We start from the raw sequence: 14,417 nt of genomic DNA on the forward strand, positions 1-14,417 counted from the left end.
TTTTAATTATTTTGAACTCTTTGTGATAATTAGGTTTAAAATAAATCGTTAATTTAACCTCGTGAGACAAACGGGTTATTTTTTCGGTTATTTTAATCATTTATTTATTGAATATCTTGATTGTTTTGATTTAATGTTTAGTCCGATAATTACTTGTTTTGGAAAACACTAAAACACTAAAAAAAAAAATCAAAAATCAAAAATCAAAATCTTGCATCAAAGCATGTAGGTTTAATAAATCGACATGTAGGATTAGGTTTATGAAATTTTCATCATCTAGTAATTATTGCTAAGTTCATTTAGTTAGAAATTGCTCTGTCATTAGAATTATATCATTTAATTAATTTAAATTGCATATTTAATCGTTGCATTTCTTTAATTTTGAATTTCATGAAAAATACAAAAAATAATAGAATAAACTCATTTCATGCTTTAGGATAGATTGCATGCTTATTCATGTTATATATTTTAGGTCATATTGCCACGTCATATCATTTCCTTGGTTAGTTAATAAATTAGTTTATAATTGATCATATTTCATGTCATCATTGTTAGTGTAGGTTGCATATGTGTAATAAAAAAATCATTAAAAATCATGAAAAGAAAGATGACATGTAATTACCACGTCATTCATCCCATATCAAAGAAGATATGCATATTTAGGATTATATAAATTAGATTGCATACATATAGTGATAAGTTTAAGTCATATCATATGAATTGCATCTCGCATGTCATTAAAATAAATCCATGCATATTAAATTGAGATTAAGATTGCATATAATTAACATTTTTTTTTAAATAAAAAAGAAGAAAAATTAGGTGTCTTGTCGTTTAGAAATCATGTTTAGGGCATGCATTTTTATAAGCATTTTTCATTGAATGTTATTTTATTGATTGTGCACCCGTATGACCACCATTTGCATGTTAGTAGCTTAAGTTTAAATTAATCAACATTGCCTCGCAAAATATTTTTAAAATAAAAGGTACCGAAAGGGCGCTAGACTAATCTAGCGTAATCATGTCCCCTGACCTCTTGAATCTCTGGTTCGCAAAAGTAAAGTATTCTCCCATACTTTACTTGGGTTTCTAACCAGCCCTAATTGGTTAGTGGCGGCTCCAAATTGAATATAATTGCATGTTTAAATGAGTTAATTTCTATCAAGTCGCGATTGGTAGGACTTGGGAGGGTCCGTGCCAAGTCTTCGGACTTAGTAATCCATTAACCTAAACTTTTAGGATTGCCCCCGAAAATTTAGGTCGCGACAGCTTGGCGACTTCGCTGGGGACAGAGTTAAAACTCATAGTGGACATAGGCCTGTTTTATTTTTTAAGAAAATATTTTTGTTTGGCAGCATGGAAACAAGGTACGCTCCTAACATGAAGTGTTAAATGTTTTTGCAGATGGGAGGTATAAGGGGAGTAGTCTTTGCTAACCCTTGTGTTACAGGTTGGAGTTAAGGATGGATGGTTGAATTTAAATTATAGAAGTGCCGTTTGCAATTAAACTGTCAGTGCATGTTTTATTGTTTTTAGCACTACACTATTACACACACGACCTGCTCGCCGGACACTGGCTGCGATAGGATTCTTAGGATGGTGTTGAGAAGGATACTTCCTCTAAAGCGAGACCGCTATATAGAGGTTGACCTTCTCTTCCCCGAAAGTTCTTCATGGTGTCGAATGTGTTTGTCCATATCCGCGAGACTGCGTGATATTAGACATTCCATTCGACCGGCGAGCCGGGTTAGGAGGACCCGACACGTTAATGCGAGACCGCAACGGTCGATCATCCTCTTAGCTCCATTTTGTTAAGCCATCTAGATAGAAATCGAGCCTCACATTTCATGTGTGTGTCTATGTGATTGTCATCCCTTCCTAGTGAAAGTAAGTTGTTTAAATTCTCACTTTTGCAATTTACTTACTTGCATTTTTGACAATAGGTTTCGTGGTCAATCTTGTTTTATGTGCAATGGGGAAAACCAACGTACAATTTATTTCCTCTCCCAAAAGAGCTCAAAATGTGGTTGGACCAATTAGATCAAGGTGACTAGGCCTTACGTCCAGTGGTCCCTCGATGTGACTAAGAAGCCCATTCAGCAGGCACTGATTGAGCATCTTGAGCAAAAAATGGAAATGATTGAAGTCGAAAATAAAAAGCTTCGCAAGACATTGGGTTCCGTAAAGCATATATAAAATGTTTTGGTTTTTGTTTCTTAGTTCAATGTTTAGGGACTTGAATTTCAATTCTTAGTTAGAAAATTTTATTCAAATTCCAAATAAAATGAGGCGATTAGACCGTTGTCATGGACCAATCTCATTTGTTGTGATACTTACTGCATTATTTTTACATTGATAGGTGACAACACGGCTAATCCAAGATCACCAATCCGTACCCGTTCTAGAGCAACAATGGCTGATAACACCGAACAAACACATGTTGCTGAACAAGCTCGCGTTGCTGCCCTTGAATCGGAGATGAAACAAGTCATGAATGTTCTTGAGCGGCTCTCTAAGCAAATCGATTCTCTCCAAGCAAACACTGCTCCACCAGCCCCGCAAGTTGAAGTGGTGTTACCACAACAGGCTCCCATGGTTGATCCAAAAGATAAAGGCAAGAATACAGTTGATCCGAGAGATAAAGGCAAGAATACATCCACAAGTGGCCCATCTACCTCTGATGATTCCTCCAAGGAGAAAATTACTGACGTGCCTCAAGTTGTTGTTGATGATGAGGTGCAAGTGATACCTTCAGCTGTACCAAAACTCGAGCAGGAAAAACGCTTGATAAAATCGAGGAGAAACTTAAGCAATTGCAGGGTTCATTTAGCCAAGACCCGACCGATCTGTCCCATTATGCAAAGATCAAGATGCCAAAGAAGTTCAAAATGCCGTACTTTGAGAAGTATGATGGCACCTCTTGCCCAAAGATCCATCTACGTAGACTTATGTGGTCAGGATGACCCAATATGTTGATAACATCCCCTTGATGATTCAACAATTTCAAGCAAGCTTTGACAGGACCATCGCCGCAATGGTACATCATGAAAAAGATTAATCTCTTTGGAGACTTGGGAGGACTTGACGGATGCCTTCTTCAAGCAATACAAGTATAATATTGATGTCACTCCTTCTCGAGAAGATTTACTTCGCACCGAGAAGAAGAGGACGGAATCTTTCAAGGCATATGTCACAAGATGGAGGACGCAGCCGCTCGATAACTCCAGAGCCGACGTAAAAGGAGCTGATGGATTTGTTCATGAAGACACTCCGCCTGAGTATCGAAATCGAATGCTGGGATCGACTGCCGAGTCATTCAATCAGCTAATCCCTGTTGGTGAGCGAATTGAAGTAGCATTGCGTGATGGATGGGCGTCTGATCAAACCAGCTCATATGGAAGAGTCTCAATCAAGAAGGATAAGGAACTTGTAGCGGAGGTTAATGCAGCTTATATGCAACCACCTCGCCTACCTCGAACACCCATCGTGGAGGAGCACGACCATTCTTTGGCCAGCGAAGAACTCTTCCAGGCGTCAATTTACACATCTTCCTAAGCCATTGTCAAAGATCTTGCCAACCCTTCAAAAGAAAGGATTACTCGCTAAGGAGCCTAAGTGATCTAATCCCGAACGTTTCCCCAACTATGATCCGTCCAAGACATGTGCTTATCATATGGGAGAGGTGGGGCATTCTGTTGATGATTGCCATACGCTGCAACACAAAATCCAAAATCTTTTGGATGCCAATGTGGTCTCATTCCGCGATGCACAGCCGAACATCCAGAATAACCCACTCATTGACCACCCAGAAGCTGTGAATGCCATTTTTAATTTTGATGCTGAGCCCACCATGTTTCGATGATGCATAAGGAAGCGAAGTGATGGACACCCTGGGCAACCAAGTGGCAAATTCGACATTATGTAAAGTATTCAGCTCCTTCCAGCTCCTACCTCAACCCACATGATATCATCCCGCATGGATGGGGTGGCATAGATGATCCCGCACACACTTGAAGGAATGACTGAATTGTTCATCGATGAAGCTCGAGAGTAGGACACTCCCTTCAAGGCAGAGTCTTTATTGCTTTTCGTATTTGCATTTTCAATTCTAGGATTTCCCTCATTTCAGTAATGTAATTTGCTTTTCATCCAATAAAACGCATGGAGATTTTTCATGTTTTAAGGGCATGTTGAAGTATACCAAACTAGCCCCGTGATGAAATCCTACCAAAAGAAAACGGTAAGGAGCTAATTCTGAAGGCTGGGCTTCTTCATGTTCCCTTGAAAAAAATTCAAAATAAAATAATTTTCCAGCATGCATTTAATTTACCCTGTTTGTTTCTTTTAATTATCCGCTTTATGTTTCGGTGCAGCTCTGCGCACATTTAAGGAATCTCTATGAGTTCCCTTGCAAAGAGGGGCAAGACACGTACACTTAACATCTTTGACTTTATCTTTTAATGTGCAAGAATAGAGCATGGCATTTTTATCATTTCAGAATATTATGTGTAATTCGTCGATTCTACTTGAAATTTATCAAAATGGATAATTCAAGAAAGATGCCGAGTTACTTGAACATGCTAAATGAAGTGTGAAAGGCAAGCCTAATCCCATACACAGTCCCCGTCTATACATTGTGAGGTGAGTATGGAAACATTTTGTGTTTCAAGATGAAGAGTTTTCTTGCATGAAGTACGACAACTAAAATGATGAGGGGCAGTTCATTTCTTTACAATGAACCATTGTTTAACCCTTCTTTGAGCCTAAACACTTGAAGAACTTCTTTCATACTACCCCGTCAAGAACCATCTCATATCGGGGCAAATGGAGGTAAGGTGACATTGAAGGAGAGTGAAATGAATGGAAATTTTCTTGCTCTCACTTGCATTAATCTTCAAGTTATGCTTTTACATTGAATTCATGTGGTAATTTAAGTGCCTAAGGATGACGAAGAGCGTTTCTTTCACTATCCTACACACTTATATCCTTTGCATAGCCCACTTGAGCCTGTGATTTCGTTTCTTTTAAACCCAGTTGGTGATCATCCCCCACACTGGGGCAAGGCAAGAGACAGATGAAGACCCTTGAAGGTTCGAGTGTCATTTAAGGTATACTTGACACACACATTGTGCGCAAGAACTGAAATCAAAATAGAACTAAGGGGCATGAAAAGTAGTGTGCCTGGTAAAAGCAAGGCCAATGCCCATGAAAAGAAAAAAAAAAAAAATGACTCGGTGAATTGAGGGGCATGTAAAAAGCGAAGTGTGCCCGATCGATGCCTATCATCAAAGAAAATGATTTTTAGAAAAGATCTCTAGTTGAACAATCATTGGCATCAATGATAAACTCTTGAGCCAATAAAGAAATTTGTCAAAAAGACAATCCGTGGCGAAGAAAACTGGTGGTAATGTCAAGATGATCACCAACTCTTACCCATTACACACATCTTTGAGCCTAACGATCCTTTCGTTTCTCAAACCCAAGAACCAAGCCTATGTTACGTCCCTTACAAAGTCTCTTCAGATTAGGGCACTTGAATTAACATAGGAATTCATATGTTTTAAGCATTGCTCGAAGAAGTGCGAGCAAGATTATTTCTTTCTCATTTTGCAGGGTTCTTGACTTGTAAACCCGGAGATGATTACAGAATTGTTCTTTCAATTGCTTTGACTCAAAGAATCCCTTTGTTAAGCCATTGACCAAATCCACATTACAATCCTTGTCAAAGACCTCTCAGATTGGTAAGGTCGTGCGATTGCAAGAAAATTTGAACTCTTGTTGACAAGATAATGATAAGATTGAGTGATATATTCCCGCATTAATGGTCGGGACAAATAACCCCTCCTAAATGAGAGCGAGTGAAAAAGCCTTTTCACACCAAAAGCGTCTCATTTAACATGTTCAAGAGATTCACACTATAACTGAAAATTGTCATTGTGATAATTTTTTCAGTAGAAGCTTGATAAAGCCATCATGCATGGACCTTCATTGAATTTTTCCTCAAAGACAAAAAAAAAAAAAAAAAAAAATTGTCTTTGAAACCCTGAGTTTGTTCAGTCATCTTGGTGCTTGATGAGAATTCCAAGTACCCATTTATAAAATGTTTCAAATGTCTAGTTTGAGTTCCAGATGTTTGAACCTTTAAACACTTGATGTGACTTCCAAGTATTTGTATTTTCAAACATCTGATGTGATTTCCAGATGTTTGGTAAAATATTTTCAAATGTCTAGTGTGAACTCGAGATATTTGAACCTTTAAAATGCTTGATGTGATTTCCAAGTATTTGTCTTTTCGAGCGTCCGATGTGATTTCCGATGTTTTGAATTTTTAAGTACTTGATGCAATTTCAGGTGCTTGGGATTTGATGAGAGTCCCAAATCCCCAAAGATTTTTCTTCGATTCAGTTTAATTTAGGCGATCGTAGAATGGTACGGGTCCTAAAACAACATTTATTGCTCTAACAGCGACCGTAGAATGGTATGGGTCCCGGAAAAGGTTTCCCCATTCAGGCGACCGTAGAATGGTACGGGTCCTGAAAAAATCAATTCTCCGTCAAGGCGACCGTAGAGTGGTACGGGTCCTCGACAGCACCTATTCCCTATTTTAGGCGACCGTAGAATGGTACGGGTCCTAAAAAGTGAATCCCGTTTAGGCGACCGTAGAATGGTACGGGTCCTAGACAAAACCTATTTCCTTATTTAGGCGACCGTAGAATGGTACGGGTCCCGGAAGGTAAACCCCGGTTTAGGCAACCGTAGAATGGTACGAGTCCTAGACACAACTGAACATTGTCATACCGGGCGACCGTAGAATGGTACGGGTCCTAGGAAAGCAGTCCCTTTGTAAAGTTATGTTACTATTTTAGGCGGCCGTAGAATGGTACGGGTCCCTGGACATGTAACACCGACGCCTAGAACTACTCTATCTTTCTTGAAGGTGGGTTATTCCGGGTGCTTGGGATCTAATGAGAGTTCCAGACTTTGAGCCTTTCAATTATCTGAAGAGATTTCCAGATGTTTGTTAGGTCTCATAGGAATCATTTCACACCTAATAATACTTTTCTGAATATCCAGATAAGTATGACAGTACGTGTTCTTCTTTGCATTTTACATTGCATTATTGCATGACCTTGCATTTCAAAAAGAATTAAATTTATTTGAAAAAGAGGTTATTAACATTTGCATATACACCTTTACCAAAAAAAAAAAAAAAAAAAAAACATTTGCATATACATTCCATATTCATTTTGCATTCATTTTGCATTTGCATTTCATTAAGCATAGGCACATTGAAATATATGTTCTTGACCAAATCATTGCATTTACATGGCATTCTTTATTGCATGACATTGCATTTATTTGAGTCCATTTCTTTTATTAAAAAAAAGGGTCATTACAATTAGCATTTGCATATTCATTTTGCATGATTTAAATTTAGGTGTCATTTATCTTTGAAGGAAACCTCTACGATCTTCCCTTCAAAGAGGGGCAGCTGTTGACACCAAATTTAGATTCAATTTTTAGAAAATAAAAGATTAGAGGGAAATTTTGAAAAGAAATTTTGAATTCAAAATAATTCAACAGGGATTTTGGAGCCATTTCTTTGTTGGAGAAGTTGAGTGAAAATCTCCACCGGCGAGAGGTTGAGCAAAATCTCCACCGGCGAAACAAACTCGAATTTTCGCTTTATAAATAGAGGAGTTCTTCTTCACCTTTCGGGGTGAAGGTTACTTTTCGTCAAAAATTGAAAAGTGAAGAAAATAAAAAATAGGAGAAAGAGGGAGTACGAAAGCAGAGGAGAGTGTGCGGCTGCAGAGGGAAAAAGTGAAAAGGAAAGGAAAAAGCCAAAGCAGAGGGGAGGAAGTGATGGGACATTTACTGTTCATCTTCTTCCCCACATTTGCTGCCCAATCGTGAATTTCTCTTCACCCGCGCTGCGCTCGCATCGCCGGTCTCCACCAGCCCATCTCGTCTACCACTACAACGCTTCAGCAGCCCGTGCCACGCTCCACCGCACCTCGCACCAGCAAGCTCGCCCGACGCCGACGCCCTTGCTCGTCTCTCTCGCCCAAGGGGAACCGCTGTTGCTCGAACGCCGCCCCGCCCGCGTCTCTGTCTACGGCGACCATTCAACGCTTGCAACCGTCGACGCCCGTACCAGCAGCCTGCGCAGCTATCGCCACCTCGCCGGACTCGCCCCGACGCTGTCCCCGATCTTGCCTCCGAGCGCCATCGCATCTGAAAGCCTACGCCGGTCCGCGAAGTCGCTGCTGCTCGCGACCCAGGAGGCCGACGCCAGCCCTCGCCACTCCATCCGTGTCGTCCCCGATCAGCCTGTCGAATCCCCCTCGCTGGTGACTTCCGCCCGCGACGCACCAGTCGCCCGAGCCGCCACCCAGCATCGGACTGACGCCACGAACACCCGACGACCGCGCCTCTGCAACCGCAGCCTAGCCAATTCCGAGCAGACCCGCCGCCTCCGCCGCTGCTCCAGATCACTCAACACCGGCGGACCTCCATCGTAGCAGCCCGCTCTCCGCGACACCCACGGCTCGACGCCAATCCGGGCTACCCTCCGCTCCGAGTCCCCGACGCCCGAGTTTTCCTCCGCCCGAGCATCTGCCGATTACCATTCGCAAGCCGACGCCGGTGGCCGTCCGCCCACACGTGATTCATGCGCCGCATCCTCTCGTTGCCGTCGGCTCACCGGCCTACCTTAGCCGGAGCTCGAACGCCGCGACCCAACCTCCGGTGATCCACCGAAGCCGCTCAACCGTAGGTGAAGAAAGCAAGAAAAGAAAAACAAAAACAAAAGAAAAAGAGAAAAGCAAATTAGGTAGTTTGTTTTTCTTTATTTTATTATTTATTCATTTTAAATTTTGTTATTATTGTTTAAGTTAGAATATGGTTTGTCAATATTAATATTTGGGCATTTTGTAGGCATTATACGTAAGGATTTTGTCCGAACTTATTGTAATTATTAATTTGATCCGAGAGACATCGGATCAATTTTTTAATTATATTAAGTTTCAGGCTTTTTGATGGTATTTTGGTTGTTAAATCAATGTAATTATTAATTTGATCCGTAAGACTTCGGATTAGATTTTTAATTATTTTGAACTCTTTGTCGTGATAATTAGGTTTAAAATAAATCGTTAATTTAACTCGTGAGACAACGGGTTATTTTTTCGGTTATTTTAATCATTTATTTATTGAATATCTTGATTGTTTTGATTTAATGTTTAGTCCGATAATTACTTGTTTTGGAAAAACACTAAAACACTAAAAAAAAAATCAAAAATCAAAAATCAAAATCTTGCATCAAAGCATGTAGGTTTAATAAATCAGACATGTAGGATTAGGTTTATGAAATTTTCATCATCTAGTAATTATTGCTAAGTTCATTTAGTTAGAAATTGCTCGTCATTAGAATTATGTCATTTAATTAATTTAAATTGCATATTTAATTGTTGCATTTCTTTAATTTTGAATTTCATGAAAAATACAAAAAAAAATAGAATAAACTCATTTCATGCTTTAGGATAGATTGCATGCTTATTCATGTTATATATTTTAGGTCATATTGCCACGTCATATCATTTCCTTGGTTAGTTAATAAATTAGTTTATAATTGATCATATTTCATGTCATCATTGTTAGTGTAGGTTGCATATGTGTAATAAAAAAATCATTAAAAAATCATGAAAAGAGCATGCATATAGAATTACCACGTCATTCATCCCATATCATGTAGCATATGCATATTTAGGATTATATAAATTAGATTGCATACATATAGTGATAAGTTTAAGTCATATCATATGAATTGCATCTCGCATGTCATTAAAATAAATCCATGCATATTAAATTGAGATTAAGATTGCATATAATTAACATTTTTTTTTAAATAAAAAAGAAGAAAAATTAGGTGTCTTGTCGTTTAGAAATCATGTTTAGGGCATGCATTTTTATAAGCATTTTTCATTGAATGTTATTTTATTGATTGTGCACCCGTATGACCACCATTTGCATGTTAGTAGCTTAAGTTTAAATTAATCAACATTGCCTGCAAAATATTTTTAAAATAAAAGGTACCGAAAGGGCGCTAGACTAATCTAGCGTAATCATGTCCCCGGACCTACTGAATCTCTGTTCGCAAAAGTAAAGTATTCTCCCATACTTTACTTGGGTTTCTAACCAACCCTAATTGGTTAGTGGCGGCTCCAAATTGAATATAATTGCATATTTAAATGAGTTAATTTCTATCAAGTCGCGATTGGTAGGACTTGGGAGGGTCCGTGCCAAGTCTTCGGACTTAGTAATCCATTAACTTAAACTTTTAGGATTGCCCCCCGAAAATTTAGGTCGCGACATACATACTCCAACCTTCTGCTCCATGGCAAAAACACTGAGCAGAATCTCTCCACTTGCAAGGTCCACCTTCCGATAACCTAGAAAGAAATTCTCAGCTGAAACAATTCTAATGTTTCCTTTGCCATCAATAACTCCAAATTTTGCCCTAGAAGCCATCCAAAGAGGGTTCAAGTCTGATATTGGACTAGCAAGACATACGTTTCCACCAACCGAAGCAACATTCTTTATCTCGTGTCCCTCTTCATGTGCGTCATCCAAATCCATGGCATCAAGTTCAAATGTGTTGAGCAAAGTGATAGATTGTACCGGTGGCTGTCTTGTATCCTCTGGCAAATTAAGCTCTACCGGAGCAAAAACTTTGCTCAATCCAGTGAGTAGAATATTACACGCGTGGAAAAGATAATCCACTTTTTTATAATATATCTGAACAACGCCCAACAGAAGATGGCCAGACATCCTCAAAGCAATTGGCACTTCGGGAAATATAATATATTCTACAGAATACCAAAAAAATTACTCCAATTGCCGCTCCCAACATCAATGATGCTGATCTTACCACAAGAAGCATCGCAATGCGAAAGATAAGAGTCCTGTACCGTTACTTTGGACCATTTGTTTGTGTTCTTTCAGAATTGTTCAATTCATTTAACCCAGATGCTGAAAAGAATTTGATGATCCCTGTATAAAGGAAAAATCAATTTGTTTACATAAACTAAATAAATGCCAAGACAAAAATGTCTCAAATAATCCCACAAGAAAAAACGCAAGTTGTACCTGACTCAAAATGGTTTCGTGAGTTCCATTATTATACTCCAACATCTATTCAAGATAAACCATAAATAATGAATATTATAGTAGTAATAATAAGATAAAATAACATTGAATGTAATATGATTTCATAATAAGTACCTGATTAGTAAATGGGAAAAAACCATTCATAATCCCTGATGGCATGACATATGGTGGTCGCATCTACATATAATAAATAATCCGTTAGTAAAACGCAATTAAATTAATATACCAAACTATTAAATACCTGATTGGGGAATGGGCTAAATCCACTCATAATTCCCAGCGGCATGATGTATGGTGATTGCTGCATCTATATAAAAAAAATTGACCAAATTAGTAAAGTATAAATTCAAATAGAAGACTAAAAGTGACGTACCTGATTATAAATATTTGAATTTACTGTAGGACCACCGATATAGCTAGGATGAAAGGCACTGTGAAACTGATTTGAATAACTTGAATAATCTAGGAAATGAGTTTATAATAAATATGTTAATATGCATCATATAACATACATAAAAATTAAACTAATCATATAATCACAATAATATGTCACTCACCTCGACTTCCGATTGGCGTTGGGGTTGTTCCTTTCTTAGATTTTTTCTTTTTTTTCTCTTTTGAACTTCCAAGTCTTTCATAAATTACTCCCTTTCCTTTCTTTCGAAGGGGATCCAATACCGAAATGTCACACAAAGAAGCCTCATTATCCTCATTACTAACATCATCAATCACAATCACACTTGATTTGTATGATGAAATTTCAGTATTCGCTTTTTGCATATATTTCCTCACTATTCTCATAGTATTGTCATCTTCAGCTCCCAAATTCATCAGTTCAAAAGATTGTTGCATTAACAAGGAAAACCGATTAAACTTAGATGAATCCAATGACATTTGCTTAAATTCATCATTCGCAATCCCTTGTTTTGCACCCTTAGTCCATCTTTTCAAAACATAGGCAGGTGGAATGTGCGTAACTGATATGTTCTCGATCAATACTTTCAAAGCATGACGACACAACCACCCTTTTGATTCAAATAATTTACATTCACAAAAAACTGAAGAGTCTGCAGGAGCAAATCTGACAACATGTTCACGTTGAGTCCCCCTACACTTAAGAGTGTATGAATAAATCAATCCATCAAATGTACTACTTACAATAATTTCAGAGAGACTTTGGAGAAATTCATGATTGAACCTTGTGAAAATGGCACCGGTATAAACTGAAGCAGCATGCATCAAGATGTCATGTGAAACCATCAATTTGGGTGTCTCACGACAACTATAATCATCTTGACTTTCAATTTCTCTCATATGCTTCACTTGTTTTTCGTAGTAGTAGACAAATTGTATAAAGGTTAATGTCTTGCTCCCTATTTTTTGGAAGACATTATTGATGCTCTCACTTCTTTGACTTGATCTCATACCACATGTAAAAATATCATGACCAAAAGCTAAACTCCATTTATGTCTAAGGTCGTATAATCTCTGAAGCCAAATGTTATCCTTAGTATCCCACCTTTCTTCCATTTCCCTCCAAGTAGATTCAAATTCGTCCTCTGATTTGCATCTATACACAAGCGCTAAGAAATATTTATCCCTGAAACCTGGCTTGTGATAAAGATGCGGAATGTTTTGATTGGCATTTTTCATGATGTGCCAAGTGCATAAACGATGTTGCGTATTCGGAAATACCGTTCTAATCGCTTTTGCCATGACTTGGTCTTGATCGGTGAACATGGTTTTCGGAGCCTTATTTTCCATAGATTTCAGAAACGCCTCAAATAACCAAATAAATGATTCCACAGTCTCGTCCATTAAAAATGCACAGCCAAACAAAACATTTTTCCAATGATGATTAACCCCAACAAAATGTGCACATATCATATTACATTTGTCGGTACGATGAATGGTATCAAACACTAGCACATCACCAAAACAACCATAATCAAATTTGGACAAACTATCTCTCCAAAATATATTTGTTAATCTACCATCTTGATCAACTTGTAAAGCGTATGAAAACATTGGGTTTTGTTGTTCCATGCTATGAAAATGGTTCAAAAGATCTTGACAATCTTCCCCACCTATACTATTGGATCTTGTCCTCTGCAAACCTAAACTTTTGCTTCCTCCTGCTTCATTTGCCAAACACTTATATGTCGTAATTCCCCCACTGTCAGCTTTCATCATGTCAACTAAAACACCCTTACAAGTCTCGGACATGATTCTTCCGCATCTAATCAAATGCCTTTGATCTTCAGGAATAAATGCATGATTATGCTCAGAATTATACTCTATGACTTCATAGACATCATTATCAACCTTAAACTTGATATGAGCAAGACAGCCACATCTAACTTCAAACCTCTCAAATTTCTTTTCTTGATCAGATGAGCTGACAGAATATCCTTCACAATTGCACACAAAAGTCCGTCGGGTTATTTTTCCTTTAGTATTTCTAACCAAATTACCCTTCCTCACTCCAAATCCTTTACTAAGTGCATAGACCACATACTTATTATATGCTTCAAATTCATTTGAAAAAACCATTCCTATTGCAAACTCAAAGTCTTTTTCCATATCACAATTACATGTGCAAAATGGGAAGTTTCAAGCTGCAATTAAAAGAACAAAATATCATTATCCCACTTTTACTTAAGAAAAAAATATATGTTTCAAATAGTACAAGTAAAGAATTACCTCTGATTCAGCCATCCAATAAATTTACACGTGCAACTTCACACCCAAACTGGGATTAAAATGAAACACCAAATGCTTGACCTGTTAAAGAGGTACAACATGCAATCAGCCATGAACAAGTCTACTTGCTTTCAGCTATTATTTAGTTCAATCAATTACAGAGTATGGCCTAAAATAACCAGCACATACTGAAAATGGATTCCAGGCATAAGCCGTTTAAACTATAGCTAATACATTCTGAGTAGGACATTATCCTTGATATAAACCAGCAAAAGCATTGCATAACGTGCTGCAAATCATAAAGAATGCACGTGAATAACGTGCTGCATATCAAATAGACAGAAAGAGAGGAGATGGACAAACTCAACAGACGCAATATATAAGTTGTATCATGTATTTATGACAAAAAAAAACAATAGGCAGTCCAAACTCTTAACTTTACATCATCAACATGATATATGTACACCTCAGGCCAATAAAGAATGCACACTCACGTCAAAGTACTAGATTACAACAGCACTCCCAAAGTTTCCATTTCAAGAGGT

At 38.1% G+C, this 14,417-nt stretch overlaps 1 protein-coding gene, 1 long non-coding RNA gene and 1 pseudogene across 3 annotated transcripts; 1 reads left to right on the forward strand and 2 right to left on the reverse strand.

The window, feature by feature from the left end:
• Positions 1 to 14,417, reverse strand: part of LOC104416613 — a 103,509-nt pseudogene that overhangs the window by 36,625 nt on the left and 52,467 nt on the right.
• On the forward strand, positions 8,804 to 9,113 carry LOC120286868. Its single transcript, XR_005545585.1, has 2 exons — positions 8,804 to 8,836; positions 8,941 to 9,113. It is a non-coding gene; the product is annotated as an uncharacterized LOC120286868 (long non-coding RNA).
• On the reverse strand, positions 11,148 to 13,948 carry LOC104456952 (protein FAR1-RELATED SEQUENCE 5). 2 transcript variants are annotated; one of them, XM_039299442.1, is made up of 5 exons: positions 13,873 to 13,948; positions 11,543 to 13,787; positions 11,411 to 11,476; positions 11,284 to 11,346; positions 11,148 to 11,193 (listed from the first exon to the last, which is right to left on the reverse strand). In XM_039299442.1, the coding sequence occupies exon 2, from the start codon at positions 13,750 to 13,752 to the stop codon at positions 11,719 to 11,721; it is 2,034 nt and encodes a 677-aa protein (XP_039155376.1). In that variant the 5' UTR covers positions 13,753 to 13,787; positions 13,873 to 13,948; the 3' UTR covers positions 11,148 to 11,193; positions 11,284 to 11,346; positions 11,411 to 11,476; positions 11,543 to 11,718. The 2 variants fall into 2 exon arrangements, with proteins under 2 accessions (XP_039155376.1, XP_039155375.1); XM_039299441.1 differs by having other exon boundaries at positions 11,150 to 11,476.

This window comes from Eucalyptus grandis, chromosome 8, assembly GCF_016545825.1.
Source record: "Eucalyptus grandis isolate ANBG69807.140 chromosome 8, ASM1654582v1, whole genome shotgun sequence".
Taxonomy (NCBI): domain Eukaryota; kingdom Viridiplantae; phylum Streptophyta; class Magnoliopsida; order Myrtales; family Myrtaceae; genus Eucalyptus; species Eucalyptus grandis.

Excerpts from the sequence above, each read along its gene's own strand:
- LOC104456952 (XM_039299442.1), bottom strand. The coding sequence starts at position 13,752 with ATGGAAAAAGACTTTGAGTTTGCAATAGGAATGGTTTTTTCAAATGAA.